The sequence below is a fragment of the Natrix helvetica genome, assembly GCF_964273705.1.
Source record: "Natrix helvetica genome assembly, chromosome: 2".
NCBI classification, from domain to species: domain Eukaryota; kingdom Metazoa; phylum Chordata; class Lepidosauria; order Squamata; family Natricidae; genus Natrix; species Natrix helvetica.
The window spans coordinates 123,794,337-123,810,758 of NC_138552.1; the positions used below are offsets into that span (position 1 = coordinate 123,794,337).

Below are 16,422 nucleotides of genomic sequence, written 5' to 3' on the forward strand. Positions count from 1 at the left end.
TTAAAGCTTAATTAACCACATTGGAAGATCAGATATTGCATTAAAAAGTATTTATCAGAAGTCTATGGAGATTCTCAGTCATCCAGGTCATGGTTGTCATGACAATCATGATCTGGATGACTGAGAATCTCCATAGACATCTAGCAATGCACTTGACAACTATTGATCAGAAGCTTTTTAGAAACTATATCCTGAATTTCTGATTTAGTCTTAAATGTTGTTTGAAGCAGTTGAGTGAAAGCTATGCCACTATACAAATACAAGATGAAGCCTGAATGCCACATATGCATGGAGTATACCTTGCCAAATCAGCTTCTATTATCATTGCACTAAAAATCTAATTTCTATATGAATCTCCTTTGCTGATCTAGAGGATTTGCAGGGCCAGCCAACTCAACAGTTTAGTCTGTTAGAAATACTTTATCCTTTCTTAGATTTTGTATTCCACCTTTCCATTAATATAACATTCAAGTAGCTTATAGCAATGCAAAAATACACACCATAAAACCTAAGAATAAAAATATTAAAATTGAGGTAAAACCTAAAATTTTGCAAGCAAAAATCAAAGGCTCTGGGAAAGTGGTGGGATCTTGCAATTTCCCCCATAATGGGCAAGTAGGGAGCAAAGGTGGCATCCCCTTTGACAATTCATTCTGTAGATTGGGAACAATATAGAAGAAGACCTTCTCTCACAGTCCATTTCTGCAGTCAACTTTCAGTCAGATTCTGGTGCCAGGAGTCTTCAAAAGAGCCTTTCCTTTTAATTTCAGCTTGTTCTCCCTCATCCAGCATGTTATTGAATTTAAGTGAGATCAGGGATTGCTTCTTCTCCTTCTTTTTTGTTTTTTGAATCAAGGAAAGGAGAGTCATCAACATAATAACTTGATGATTAGTTGAACTGTGGGTTGGATGAGATGATCTCAGAATTTCCTTTTCACTCGGTCATTCTAACTAACAGGGTTGCACTCCCCTCTTCTATTTCTAGCATAGATCATCCATATTCTAGCTAAAAATCCCAAATGTAATAGATCTGTATAATCAGTTTCATTCTGATGTTTCTAGACCTTAAGGCCACACTTTCCTGATAATCTTACCCTGAAATGGAAGATTGAAAAGTAGCCTATAATTACAAAGATCCAGATCCAAGAAGCACTTTCTAAATAGACAGTGTTTTAATGTTCATTTAGGGAGCATTAATCACCTCTTGCAGCCATGCAGCCAGTCCCAACCAAACAATCCCCTCCCCCACACATACCCATGTGCCTTGTTCTCAATCTTAAAACATAAGAACTGGAAAGGCTCAAAACAGACAAGGCCAGCAGTTTCCCAGATTATCTTCCTCCGACCTGCTCCAGTACTATAATCTGCTCACAGGGAGAAATTTTGTATTTCATTCATACTGAATGGGTTTGTATGAGTATATACATTTACTCACCTCAAATAATGTAAGAGACAGAAGAAAAAGAAAAACAGCTATTGTGTGTACCAATGACTTTATTGATACTGATATAGTTTTGAGGTCTGCATTCCAAGAGAAGAACAAGAAGCCCGAGAACCTATCTAACCTCTCCTGTATCAAGGGTAAGGCAAATTCCCAGAAATCATTCCTGCCACAGTCTGTATTTACATTTCACACAGTCTTTCATACCAATCTGTCTGTTTTTCTAGTTAGAAGATGCAGACATTTCCTCTTTTACAAGTCTTGCACGTTTGTGGACTCCTGCTGAGTTGTGCAAGATGAGGCAAGGTGGCTAAGAGCCCTTGCTATGATGGAAAGGTGGTGGTTCATTGTCTTCAACTCGGCCAGGATGTTTCCTAGAGTGGCAGGTACCTGCTCAGAATGGAGGGGAATGTCCTGAAATGGGGGTGGTGAACAAACTGACTCTGGAGGTTGCTGCTTGACGAAACCAGCATGAACATTCTCCCCTTCACTGAGTCCTGGTAAATAGGTGCTTCCACAGCGCTTCATGTGCTCAGGTGGGCCCGTTCCTAGGGTTGTTTGTTCTTCTTCCTTCCCTCTCTTTGTGGTGGTCATCACTGAGGCAAGATATGGAAGCCAGTCAATAAGGTGTGGGCCATGGCTGGGTGACCCAGCAATATTTGGAGGTGAATAAATGCGGGGTTGTGTAACTGAAACAGAGGCAGTTGGTGTTAGGGTGGAAGGAAGACCAGAATGTAGGGAGGAAACGGAAGCAGAAGGTGGGTTCAGTGGGCCAGGAACGGATACCTGCGATGATTCAAGATTCAGGGCCATGGTGGAGGTGGGCTGTGGTGAGGGAAATATGGAGACCTCACAACCAAATGGAGGAGATGGTGAAGGAGGAGCTGTGAGTGTTGCAGGATCTTCAGAAGATGATGGTGAAGCAGTGGCAGAGGGAGTATCTGGAGTGCAAGGCTCAGAATCTGAAAAAGAAACAAGAATAACCATCCCAGGAAAAAACTTTGTACAAAGCAACTATTGCAGTCAACCAAGGTAGATTTTTTAGAAGAGATATTTGGATTCTAAAGTAAATATTTCTCTTGAGAAAAATCTTAAACCTGCAGAATGTGATACTGTCAAGTTGAACAATTCCAGCTGCCCTTGGATTAAAATCAGATTCTCTTTATACCTTTCTCTTCTATGTCTATTTTTTTTAATCTGTGAGAAAGATTTGATTACTAAAAAGAAAATTGAAATGCGACAGCACTATGACACAAGTCATCATAAAACAGCTCCAATTCCCAACTATCTCTGAAGGATTATTATCTCAGTTTGAGGGAATCTGGCTTTTAGATGGGCCAAAAGGGAGAAAGAGAATAGAAGATACAAAATGTGCTCTAATGTGAAAGAAATAAAGCATTTTGTTAATGTCCCTGGAAAATGGATTTCCAGCAATTCCTAGCTCAATTTCTCCCCCTCCCCACAATACAAGTGTTAGTCACTAGGCAAAGCCCTTAACAATCTGTTTTACTAACTTTTCACGGTTCTTTGAGCCTTGGTGAAAATGCAGAATATAAATTTTATAAAATTCTGCATTCTGCAATCAGGTTTACAGATAGTTCGAAACCTATTCCTTCTCCAGATCCTCCATCTAGGATCAGCACTTCCATAGATATTATATTACTGGTCCAGAGTACGATATCCTTCTGGTGCTAAAATCAGGCCACTTCCCTGTGGCTTGTCTAACCTTTCCAGGCACAGGAATGAGAAGTACTTTGCACAAAGCACTTTAGATGTTGTTTCTATATAGAAGCAAAAACTCTAAAATGATGGGAATCAGAAACACAAACTAATAGCAGCAATTGTGATGAAGGCTAATGATAACAAAAGAAAAGAAAATACTGCAGAATTAAAAAGCAATTTGCAATAAGAAACCTGTCCCTTGAGAAATAACAGGAATTGTAATTTGGTTTCAAAAATTTAAATTGCGTGCTATTCTAAATTTAACTTCTTGAGTTACAAAGTTGCCCTGTGATGTTCAAAGTGGACATGGATACAGTGATCTTGTGCGTAGTTTCCAGATCCATGTTCTGAATTCTGCTCTATAACTATAGAGAAACAGTTTTCCAGGATTCTGACTGTTGATCAGTTGGCAACAGAACTCCTGATCTAACTACTTTTAGGGCATCATTAGTTTTATCTAGTCTAATAAGAAATCATCTATAGTCTTATATCAACAGTTTATCTAATTCTCTAGCATAGAAACCTTTGGAGAAAAGATTGCTAGTTGAATCTATTGTGCATTGTCATGTTAAAGATAACAATGCAGGTATTCAGTATTCTTTAATATTGTTACAGCTTGGAAAGCCCAGTATCATTGAACACACTGAAGACAATCAGATTGCCGCCTAGAGAAATCCACTTTCTCTGTTTGTCATTTAGGAAAAGTGGTGTGCTTGCCTAAGGATATCTTTGAATAGTTTGCCCTGAAATTGAGTAGTATATTAAAGGGGCATTTCATTGCCTTCTGCGGTTAATATGAGCAGTTGGGACAGATATTTTAACTTGACTTAAGGTGAGCCCTTTCAACAAGCATTTGCTTGCTCTGTGTTTGTTCTTTTCTGAATATTACTCATCAGATTGGCCATGACAGTAAGCAAATAGTAGTCCATAGTCATATAAGGCAATTACATTGAAGTGCTGGGAACAGTATCAACAGTCTATTTCTCCCCTCTTGGATGACTGTCATTTCCATATGTCTATTGTTTTACAGTATTTATATTTGTCTGTATGTGGAGTCATAAATTAAGCCTGGATTTGCTACTCTCGATTGGGCTTGGCTCAATTATGGTTAAATGAGTTATGATTAAGCAGGGAGGAATTCCCATTGACATTTTAAATATTTGAATATATGGAGTAGAGTGATTTTGAAACATGTTTTTTTTTAACTGAAGCTCATAGGTTGAAGCAAAACTCACAACTGAGGGAAGAGAGAAATTGTCTAAGAAATCATGCTCCAAGGAAACCTGACAATTGAAGTAGGTGACTATGAGCAGGCAATGCTAGATAAAGGTAAAGGTTCCCCTCGCACATATGTGCTAGTCATTCCCGACTCTAGGGGAAGGTGCTCATCTCCATTTCAAAGCTGAAGAGCCTGTGCTGTCCGAAGACGTTTCCATGGTCATGTGGCCAGCATGACTAAATGCCGAAGACACACAGAACACTGTTACCTTCCCACCAAAGGTGGTCCCTATTTTTCTACTTGCATTTTTACACGCTTTCGAACTGCTAGGTTGGCAGAAGGTGGGACAAGTAACGGGAGCTCACTCCATTACATGGCACTAGGGATTCGAACTGCCAACCTTTCTGATCGACATGCTAAGTAGTAGAACCCAAGTGTTAAGTAGACAAAGATTAAAATGGCTACAAGCAGAGATCTAACCAACAGCAACTCCAAAAAAGTAGTTTTTGAAATATCTGAATGAACTTAAAAGGCAGAAGCAGTAGGAATAGATTTTGTCTTAAAAGACTGATGTGCAGCATCTGCTTCTGTTTGTGAGTGATTGGCTGCAGGGAAATGAAGGAAAAGACTGTTCTGGTGGTGGGAACTATTATCTATGAAGTTGGGAAAGATTCTTAATATAACAGCATCCATAATTCAACAGAACTACTGTATATAAACAGTCTAATTCTAGTTAAAAAGAAACATTTCATTTCCTTATGTAAAGTAGTTTTTTCAAAACATTTTTATTTTTTATTTAGAATATTGAGTGTTAAAAAGTACAAAGGATTTGATTCAAAATTTTGTAGTGGCAACACAGATACCACATTTTCACTTTGCAGTCCTAAGTTTCCTATCTATAGGTAGGTTACTACCCATCAGTCTAATGTTGGAGAGAGGGAAAATGAAGGTAGAGGAAATTACTTATTTGAAGAAGTTTTGAATGCATGGTTTTTTCTTTCTTGTTTCATTTTTCTTGGAGGAAGGAGAGGTGTTTCCTTCCTTCCATCCATCCTTCCTTCACATTTCTTTCCAGTCAATCTCAGTAGAAACAGATAGCAATCAGGAACCAAACTACAGTACCGTTTACAATATATAAACCAACATGAGAGAGAAAACCATCAGGATGGTAGAAGCAGGACTCTAAGGAAGGAAAACATCTAGCAAGTTTTCTTGAGAATTATTTTCCTGAGCTTTCTACCAAATTCTATGCTATCTGCCATTCTATCTGGAGCTTTCCTGGAATCTCCAGTTCCAGGGGAAAAAAGGGCAAAGTGAGAACCAACAGATGGGCAGTTGAGACCATGGGGTGATTCCCCCAACCCATAAATTCTCCCTTGTGCATTAACGTGTAAACAAAATTTGCTGATGTTCTTAGCGGTTTTGTACTTTTTCTGCTCTGTATAGTTTTACATTGTTCACATTTAGTGCTTATGCTTCTAGCACATTCTGTTCTTGTCCTATTTCAGTTTTATTTTGTCTTATTTTTGTACGTACCCTGGTCTTGGATGGCAACAATAAATATTTGATTGGACGTAAGTTCATATATTCCAGAAAAAGTTTGTTTTTGGCCTCCATGGATTTGGATATCTCTCAAATTGCTCACAGATTAAACAATAGCCACGAAATGCTATTTGCTATAGAATGGCTAGTAATTCATATTATTGATTTCCTTCACCACAATATAGCCCAGTTAGAGGTTATTGCTTTTAAATGAAGCTGGACAAGTTCATTAAAAACTTTTTCTGACTGCCTTGAATGGATTGATCTGCTGTTGATTTATAGAAAGGGTGCTGCTACTAAGGACAAAATATCATTTTACAATCCTACATAGATTACCCTAAAGAATACGTCAGACTATCACAAAGCATTGCTGTATCATATTCAGTTTTCCCCCAGATGAATAGAATAAAAAATCAAGGTGAAGTAAGATAGGATATGAGCTCACAACTATTGATTTGACTAAGTATGCAAAGTGAGAATTAGAGACTATTCCATATTCAGTGGATACTTGATTTCCCAGCATTATTATATCTATGTGGAGCAATAATAAAAAACATGATTCAGACCTGAAAAGAAAAAAAAATGACTCATGGAAATGTCTGAGTATTTTTTATGTTAATTAATCAGTTTAAAATTGCCTACAAAGTGAGGCATAGCCCCCCCCCCCAGAACTGAGGTGAACCTAAAACAGAAGGCAGTGGGGGATGGAGGGGCAGGAAGCAGGAATGTACAAAACTTGGGCCTGGATGCCACATCAAATTATTGTGGGGGGAAAGTCCTAAGAGTCTAATTTTTTTTAGGCGCTATGGGATAAGACTACAATTGCTCATAAAGTCTAAGTTAGACTTTGCTCCTAGATTTGTGGGAAGTCTTTAAAGTTTCAGCCACTTGGACATTTAGCCATATATCACTCAAGTGACTGGTTGATTAGTGGTTAATGCTATTCACATTACACTATAGAGCTATGAGCTGAGACCAAAATCAAAAACAGCAGGCACAGAAATCTACCAAAGAGTTTGCATATACCATTCAGACTGGTTGCTGGTACATATTTAAAAGTTACGTTGTAGTTATTAAAGAGAAGTAAGTAAAATTAAATGTGTAATGTGTTTATGCGTGTCTGTGTGTGGGGAGATTACAATTCAAGATGTTTTATGAGGCACCCTACTAAGTCTGACTCTAAAATAAGACAAGTAATTCCTTCTTTTTTATTACTTTATTGATGTGTCTGAAGTGTGGCTGGAGAGAGTAATTCTGGCACCCTCAAGATTATACAGTGTGCCAGAAAGAAGTCCAAAGGGTTACCTCTTTTACAGAAAAAGCGAAACTGCCCAGTTTGCTGTAAGAAATGAGGCTGAGCATTTCCCTTTAACAAATCTTGAAAATCAGGGATTCAGCAGTCAGTGCAAGCCCAAAAGTGTTAGAACTCAAGATCAGGAAGAGTGAGGACGCCACTGGGAATGTGAAGAGAGACAGTCTGACGATGGGGGAGGACTGAGGTGAAACTTTCTGAACTTCATAAATGAGTCAACAGATGAATGAGCTCATCATCTGCTTAAAAAGAAAAAAAGAAGCCTCCTGAATCAAATGGAATCAATATACCTATTGATGAATGAAATAAGATAAATTAAACAGAGAAAGAAAAGAAACATTTGTTTGAAGATACATAAGTTTGTACCCATCATAATATTTGAAAGGAAAGTGCAGAAAGAGAATAAGCACCAGTAAGCCAAAGGAACTAAAGGCAAAAGGAAAATAAATTAGCTAAATCTAGCTTACACCAGTACCATTTACTATACTTGCCTGTATTTTTGGTTCTTGGATAATCTTCATTTATGGAAGTGTTTCCACCACTTCCATGAATTTCTTCATATATTGCTCTCTCTTTTTTTTGTTTTTAAATGTTTCACTTTTTTCCTTTTTCCATCTATCCAAGACTTCCTCTTTCTCTTTCCTCAACCAATTCTTTTCCCCTAGATTTATTTTGTGATTCAATCTTCATACATATTTTCTAAATGACTATACCACCTCAATGTACTTCATCATATAGTTACTCACTTTTGTATTCAATCCACATTCATTCAGTATCCATTGATTCTTAACCTTGCCTCTTCCCATTTTACAATGGAATTTAAGTACTATATTCCCATTATATTTGATTGAACATATCCAACTTTCACATGCATGTAACAAAACATTCTTACAGAAAACTGTTTTTGCTTATTTTAGCAAACCAGATATTATCCACTAACTTTTAAAACCAACATTTGCGCATCTTAACATTTGTCCATCCATTTTCCAGTTTTTAGCAAATGTTCTACTGTTTTTTATCTTTGCTCTGGCTTTTATGTATAAGTTGCAGCTGTTCATTCCATTTCCTTTATCAAGAACCTTGTCTTTGATATATTTATTTTCAGATCCACATTCCTTATTGCACCATACAATCTACACCAGATGGCATTATCAGGTCTTGAGGGACCTCCAGAACATCAAAAGGAATTGAGCTAACCTAATGTCCAGAGGGGAAATTGTTCCATAAGGCAAGTGCCACAGCAGAGAAGGCCCACCACCTGGGATCCACCAAATGTAAGCCTCTGGCAGATGGCATCTGTAGCACGCCCCCTCTGCTGGATCTAGTGGGCTGGGCTGATGTACTCGGGGTGATAACCTGATCCCAAGCCATGAAGAGTTTTAAAAGTTAAAACCAGCATCTTGAATTGAACTCAGAAGCAACTGGTATAGCTTATGAAGCAGAGGCATAATATGTGCCATCCTAGGAGCACGCATAACTACTCACCCCACTGCATTCTGAACCAGCTGAAGCTATTCAAGGGTTCAAATGCAGGAAAAATGACTGGGAATACCAGATTGACAAAGTTCTTGAAAATGAGCAAGTCAAGCTCCTGTGGGACTTTTGGATCCAAACAGACAGACATCTGGCCCACAATACATCTGACATCACTATTGTAGAACAGAAAAAAGTCTGGTTCATTGATATTGCAATACCAGATGATACACAAATTGAAAAGAAGCAGCTGAAAAAATAACAAAATATTGTGATCTGCAAATTGAAGTTGAGTGATTGCAGAAGAAGAAATCAATACCCTTGCAGCAATACCAAAGGATTGTCTAGATACATGAACATTTTGAAGTTATTAGATCTCAATATTCCGACTTGCAAAAAAAACACCACCTTACACAGAACTGCCTATATACTCAGACATTACCTTAACAGCTCTTAGGTCGTTGGTTAGGATTTGAACTGTTAAGTTTTTACCAGTCCTAGACTATGAATCAAATTGAAGATTAAATCAATGATGATGATGATGATGATGATGATGATGATGATGATGATGATGATAGATGTGGCAGTGCCTGGAGGCAGCAGAATAGAAGAGAAAGAACTGGAGAAGATAACAAAATACAAAGACCTACAAATAGAAATAGAACAACTATGGCAAAGGCAAGCAAAGATAGTACCAATAGTAATTGGCACCTTGGGTGCAGTCCCAAAACAACTGGAGCACCATTGAACACCATAGGCATTGATAAATTTGTCATCAGTCAATTGCAGAAGGTGGCTTTACTTGGAACAGCTTTCGTCCTGCAACAATCTGTAACACCATCAAACATCCAATCTGCTTATCCTAGGTTCTTGATAAGGATTCAATAGGTACACAAAGATGCCAAACCCAATCCAAACATCTGGTTGACTGTGCAATGATCGGTAATAATAATACAATTGTCGATAAGTAAAAAAAGTCTGGATAGTGGATGTCACAGTGCCTGAAGATGGCAGAATAGAAGAGAAACAATTGGAGAAGTTAACAAAGTACAAAGATCTACAAGTAGAAATAGAATGACTGTGGCAGTAAGTAAGGTAGTAAGGGTAGTACCACTACTAATAGACACCTTGGGTGCAATCCCAAAACAACTGGAGCACCACTTGAACACCATTGACAAATTTGCCATCAGTCAATCGCAAAATGTGCTTTACTGGGAACAGCTTCCATCCTGCAATGACATCTGTAACATCATCAAACATCCAGATCTGCCTATCCCAGGTCCTTGGTAAGGACTTGATAGGTAGAAAAAATGCCAAACTCAGTCTGAACATCTGGCTGGCTGTGCGATGATCAATAATAATAATTCACTGTGAATCAAATTGAAGATTAACCATAATAATAATAAAGCAAGGCAAATTAACAATTTCAGTCATTAGATATACAGCTGGAATGGTGGACTAGACTCAAGCAGAACTAAAGGCCCTGAATGGCAAGATTGCAAAAATAATGAAAATGGGCTTGTGGGTGTGGGGGCAGGATCTTGAACTTTCAACTGGGTGGGGAAAACCAAGAACCTTTCAGATTCAGGTTTTCTCAGATGTGCCCACATGACTCTCTTAATAAATTGGAACTTTGAGCAATACTTTGCCTTGGAATCTGATTTAATTTTGGATGTTATTTGGAACTTGGACATTAACCCGAATCTGCCTTAAAATACTTCATTAGCTACCCCTGCAGTTGAGGTACTGGGCGGGGTGCTTACTCCTGACACTGACCCAACCCGGGACAGCGTAAAATATCAGTGAAGATAGAGATAGAGCCCATGGGAAAGGTAGCAGATAACAGGTCGCTTCTCTGTGCTGACACAATCTGCAAACATTCCAAAGCTCTAAGGGTGGCTGCGGAGGAGGAAACCTGGAGATTTAAGGCATTTGGAGAAATGCTGTCGGAGCTGGAGAGGGTTGAAATGGCAGTTTCGACACAGCTGGAGAAGACAAAAGCAACCACCCAGTATCTGACCAGATGATTGGAGCCTCCCAGACCAACTTGCGCAGCCAAACTTGAGTGAAATCAACCCTCGCTTTAGCTCAGGACCACCTAGTTGAGCCCTATCTCAGCCCACATTCTCCTTCCCTAGCAGAGGCTCTGCAATGCACTGGAGTGGAGATCCGTACTCCTTACACACAAGTGAATTGATCCATTGCCCTGCAGCTGGAGCGAAGCCAACACCAGCACCCCTTCCTATCCCCGGGGCGCAGACGGGTCCCTCACCAATATGGGGAAATCAATCCAGCTAGCAAAAGGGCTTGGGACACATCTCCCCCTAGCCAGCCACGGATGTTTGGGCTGCAGCCTGTGAATCAAGCACCACCGGGGTGGGCTTTCTTCCCAGGTCATGGATGGAAGAGATACAAGTGGGCACCTGCCTTTCCTCAGCAGATGGCACCATTTCAGATAACTGGGCAGGGGCCAACCCAGGGATTGATCCCCTTCATTGGCCCACAGATTGCACAATAGAATTCAACCCTGGGACTACCCTACCAAAGCTGAAAATGTACCCCATAATTCCCAAGGAGACGGTTGAATTCAGTACATCGACATCAATTTGAAATGGGGCTTTATTGAACCAGCAAAATTGAAAGTAGCGGCCCCAGTGCTCTTCAGAGAAAAGAAAGATGGCGGGGTTCATCTCTGTATTGATCTGTGGGCTTTGAATGCGGTATGAGTGAAGAACACTATCCCCTTCCCCTCATGAAAGTTATGTTGAACCACTTGGCTAAAGGCAAGGTGTTCACCAAGCTGGACTTGAGAGAGGTGTATTACCGCATACAAATCAGAGAGGGAGTTAAAAGATGACTGATTTTAACTGCCCCCTTGGCAGCTTTCAATTCAAAGTCATGCCATTTGGGCTACAAGGAGCACCCGCAGTCTTCATGCAGTACATAAATGAGGTGCTACATGACCACCTGTACCGGGGAGTGCCCGTTTATCTCGATGACATCTTGATCTTCTCTGTCCCCAAAGCAAGTTTGCTGGGCACAACACTTCCAAAGGTTCACATTCAAACTGAAACACATCCCAGCAGGGAAGAACTTGTTGGCAGATGCCTTGTCAAGAGGACTGCAGTATGACAGTAAGAAGGAAGAAGGGGTTCACCCCATTCTTTCTTCCTCCCACCAAAAGGCGACCCAAATCACGACCCGAAGCCAGGATAAGCTGACGACAGCGATGAAATTGGTGCTCCTGGCAGACCAGTGGCTCAATAATAACAACAATACCCTAACGATGAAAGATGGCTTAGCCTGGAAGGGGTCCAAACTTTACATCCCCGTGGGGTTGAGGCTGGAAGTTCTATAGCAAAGCCATGATATGAAACTAGGAGGCCACTTTGGATTCCTAAAAATGCTCCACCTTGCCAGGTGCCAATTTTGGTGGCCAAAGATGAAATCGGAAGTGGAAGATTACATAAAAAGCTGTGTTACTTGTGCAACGATGAAAATACGGCCAGGGAAGCCTCCTGGACTACTACAATGGGTGGCCAGCCCTAGCCGACCATGGGAAGAGATCACAATGGACTTCATCGTCGAGCTCCCAGACAGCAGTGGGAATAGATTAATCTGGACAGCTATTAATTTGTTTTCCATTTCATTGCTTGCTCAGGATTGCTGTCCGCAAAGAAATTAGCGAAAATGTTTGTGAAACACATTTATCGCCTGCACGGAGTGCCCAGGAGAATCATTTCAGACAGCGGAGTCCAGTTCACCACCAAGTTCTGGAGAGAGTTCCTGAGGTCCATTGGGTCCACACAAGGACTGAGCTCAGCGTTTCATCCAAGCACGGACGGAGCGGTAGAGAGGGTCAATGTGATGGTGGAACAATACACCCGGGGTTATGTGGACTATCAGCAAGACAACTGGTCGGATGCTACCCTTCACCGAAGTGGCATACAACAACGCGGTCCACAGCAGCGCTGGATTAACTCCTTTCCAAATTACCATGTTCCCATGCCTGAGCTGCCTAGAGAACCTCCCTCCTCCATGTCTCTGACTGAATGGATGGACACACTAAAGAAAGGATGGGAAAATACAAAAAAAATCTCTAGCAGAAGTGGCAGAAGCCTACAAGAAGCAAGCTGATAAACACCGCTTGCTCCAACCCCCTTCCATGTGGGGGGACAAAGTTTTCATATCTACCAAATACATAAGATTTCCTAGCAAGAAATTTGGCCCAAAATTTCTAGGTCCATTCCCAACAGTGAAGATAATTAACCCAGTTACAGTTCAACTCAGTCTACCCAGAATTCTAGGCAAAATTTACCCAGTATTTCATTGTAGCTTATTGAAGCCAGTAATTGGATCCAGCATAAGACTGTCCACCCAAACTCCCCCTCCTCCTGTAGTGATAGAAGGGGAAACACATTATGAGGTGAAAAAAATCTTAGACTCCAGGCTGTATAGGGGTCGCTTACAGTATTTAGTGCATTGGAAGGAGTACCCTTTGTCTGAAGCTACTTGGGTGAAAAGCTGGAACCTAAAAGTGGATAAGTTAGTAAAACAATTCTATGATAAGAGCCATACAAATAAATAAAAAATCAAAGACAAGGAACAGTGTTCTAAAATGAAATTAACCTTGGTCATCATGCCCTGTATTCTTCCCCAAACTTGTGATCTTCTCCAAAGCCATATCTTGAGTTAGATTTGCCTATCAACAAAGTAGCCTGAAAATAAGTTCCATGTATTTTATTAGGCAGTTAGAGTGAAAAGGGGGGGGGGGAGCTAACCACAGGAAATAGTTTTGGCTTTCCCTATGGGTAAGGGATAAAGTTCCAATTCTGATTTTTCTTACAAATCAATATGTTTTCTTACTGCTTTCCTTTGGGCACTGAATGAAAAAAAAATCTCCATGGCAGACCAAGCTTCATAGGTAGCCATTACAGAAAGTACCAACACAATCAGGCAATATTCCAAATCTCTCTTCACCGACATTCACCTTTCCATGCTAAGATGATGAGCCACATTGAAAAAAAGATGATAGTACATGTTATCTATATGTTATCTTGAGTCTCATATAATAGCCACTACACTGCAATGACAACTTGATTCTTTTGGTTTCCAATATTCAAATACTCAAGACAGATAATCTCCTGAAGGACCACCCTCTGCTCTTGTGGCTGTGATTTCCAAAATGTTTCATTCAGAGCTTTCAATGCTGGTATAAAATAATATTTTTCCAAACAGTATTGACCTGCAATAAATGCAGACCACTGCTGTGTAGCCTGAATGGACGTGTGATGTTTCTATTTCCCAACTGGCTCAGTCAGCTCTAGGCAGGAGGCAATAGCAAGCCATTTCTGAAAAAGCTTGACAAGAAAAATGCAATGGTTCCAGGTAATCTTTGAGAATCAAACATCATTGAACAAAAGAAAAAAAAACAGAGACTGTTGCTGTGGATTTTGAACAAACCTATGGTCTTTCTATTAGGCCAACCTATGTCCATACAGATAAAAACCAAATCTGATAGCTTTCAAAGTCACTTTCATAGCACTGTACATATCTTACTTGTGTTTCTCTGCCTTTCCCAGATGGGTAAAAACATTTTTCCTGGGTTGTGTCAGCTGAAATGGCAACCGCTGTCTTAGTGATGGCTGAAGTTCAGTGGATTTACATCAATCAGCCTGATCAATGTTTGTAAAGTGCTTTTATATCCTAAGATGAAAAGAGTTTATTTAAAAGCCATCATTCATTAAAGCTACTGCCCACAGGTTCAGAAAGGAGAATTCCTGTTTTAATTGAAGACCACATAAAGAATTCATGGTTAAAATGTTCCTTTCTGAACATACTTCTGTTTGCAATGAAAAAAAAATGTATTTTTGTAATTTTCCCTTCATTTCTTCTCTGGTCAAACAGCTTTAGGATATGTATAAGATCTTTCCTGTTCCCTTAAAACCATTTAGTTAGACAGGGAGAAACCAGGTAGTTTCTGACAATTTGTGGAAGTGAAGTTTAACAGATTCTACATAGTCTCTGTTAGCATACTTTGGCAGTACACTGATTTAATTTAAAATGTTGACATCCAGGCCATTAGATGCAGTGAAGAAGAAACATATGGACACTACAGAGTGATACTAGATCTAATTTATAATCCAACAGGAGATATGAGCAGTAATGTCCTCTTTCCACCACAACATACAAGGCCTCTGTTGAGTCACCCATATGAATTCTTCACATTTGAAAAACAGTAATCATTTACCATAGTAAGTTCAGCTGTTTTTAACTTCAAAATTTTTAATCCAAAACCATCCTTGCTGATTCAAAACTACTGGGTGCACCAAAATGGGTACTTAAATTTGACACATATGAGTGGTGATGATGATAATAGTGTGGTATTAGTGGACATGTCTTCTTTGGTTCATCATCATTATCATTGACAAATGCTTCTGATAGTCATCCTCCCATCCCCCCCCCCCAGAAAAAAAGCCTTATTTGTGCAATCACCCTGGTTTTGAGAAATCTTACTATCATCCTCATAAATTATCGCACACCTTTCTGCTTTCTTGCTCCTAGAAAGTTACATCTTCCTTAACACTGTTTTTTTTAAAGAAAAAAATGAATTTTTTTTCTTTAGAAAAACAGTACTGAGGAGGTTGTAACTGTAGTCTTTGACCGGAAGTGATAACAGCCTTTCAATCCTTTAAATAACCCTGGTAGGCTGACACTAAGGAAGCCAAAAGGCATGTTTGTAAAAGGTTCCTTTACATTTTAAAAGAGCTGTAGTGTATTTGTTACTGCAACTCTCTTAGCAGCACAAAGTTAAGAGACTTTTCCCCAAATAATGTTTCTTTTTCCAGAAAGCAAAATGCAAGAGGAGTCATCAGAAGCCAGAAACTGAAAAATAAGACAATTAATATCATTATAATTAGCAAAAAACAATGGCATAATATTACTACAGATTTCTGTTTCCTTCATAACTTTTGGATTAGGACTTATTCCCAGTTACTTCTGGACTAGCCTTTACGAATGACTCCTACAGAGTCCTTTTTTTAAAAAAAAGATGATTCTGAAAAACTTGATTATACCCACAAACCCCCGTTTTATAGGCACATAAAAACAAAAGAATCCAGCACCTTATTTTATTTATTTAATTTTGGCAGCGTCAAATTCCAAACTAACTCTGGGTAACTTGCTCTTAATCTTCTGTTTTTAGTTATATGAAATATCAATACCCACATTTCCTTGTACCTTACTAGAAAGATACAATTCTGCCTTATCAGGGGAATTCCAAGCTGAGGACCTACTGATTAATCAGCTTGCATATCCGGAATTACAAATATTATTTATTTGTAGAGTGGTTACAAAAGTTTTAAGACCTAAGACCTAAGGTAAAGGTTATTCATAAGAAGTTAAATATTTTAGAATGTACTCAAATTCAGGAATCCTTCCAATCACATGTTCCTATTATAAACATTACTACTAAGAGTCACCACAGTTGTTATAAAGCATAGAACAACAATTTTTTACTTTGTTAAAAAAAAAACCAACAAAGACAATCCATCCCTAAACAACTGAAACTGGTTTTCACTTAATCAGCTGTGTAGTACCGTATGTTCCTAAGAAATACATTTTAGTTAAACAAGAAATATGATACTGTAACTACTGGAAACCAATATTAGAGTGGGGTATGAAACACCTGATTACAACAAAATAACTTTCTTG

The 16,422-nt window shown here is 39.2% G+C and overlaps 1 protein-coding gene across 3 annotated transcripts in view; it reads right to left on the minus strand.

Annotated features, from left to right (window-relative positions):
- Positions 1-1,517: 1,517 nt before the first annotated feature.
- RUNX2 (RUNX family transcription factor 2) overlaps positions 1,518-16,422 on the minus strand; it is a 241,195-nt gene continuing 226,290 nt past the window's right edge. For 2 of the 3 annotated variants that reach the window (XM_081944430.1, XM_081944429.1), the window contains one exon: positions 1,518-2,403. In XM_081944430.1, the coding sequence (XP_081800556.1) occupies positions 1,694-2,403 (710 nt within the window). In that variant the 3' untranslated portion in view covers positions 1,518-1,693. The remainder of the gene's footprint in view (positions 2,404-16,422) is intronic. The other variant, XR_014174649.1, reaches the window with a different exon arrangement.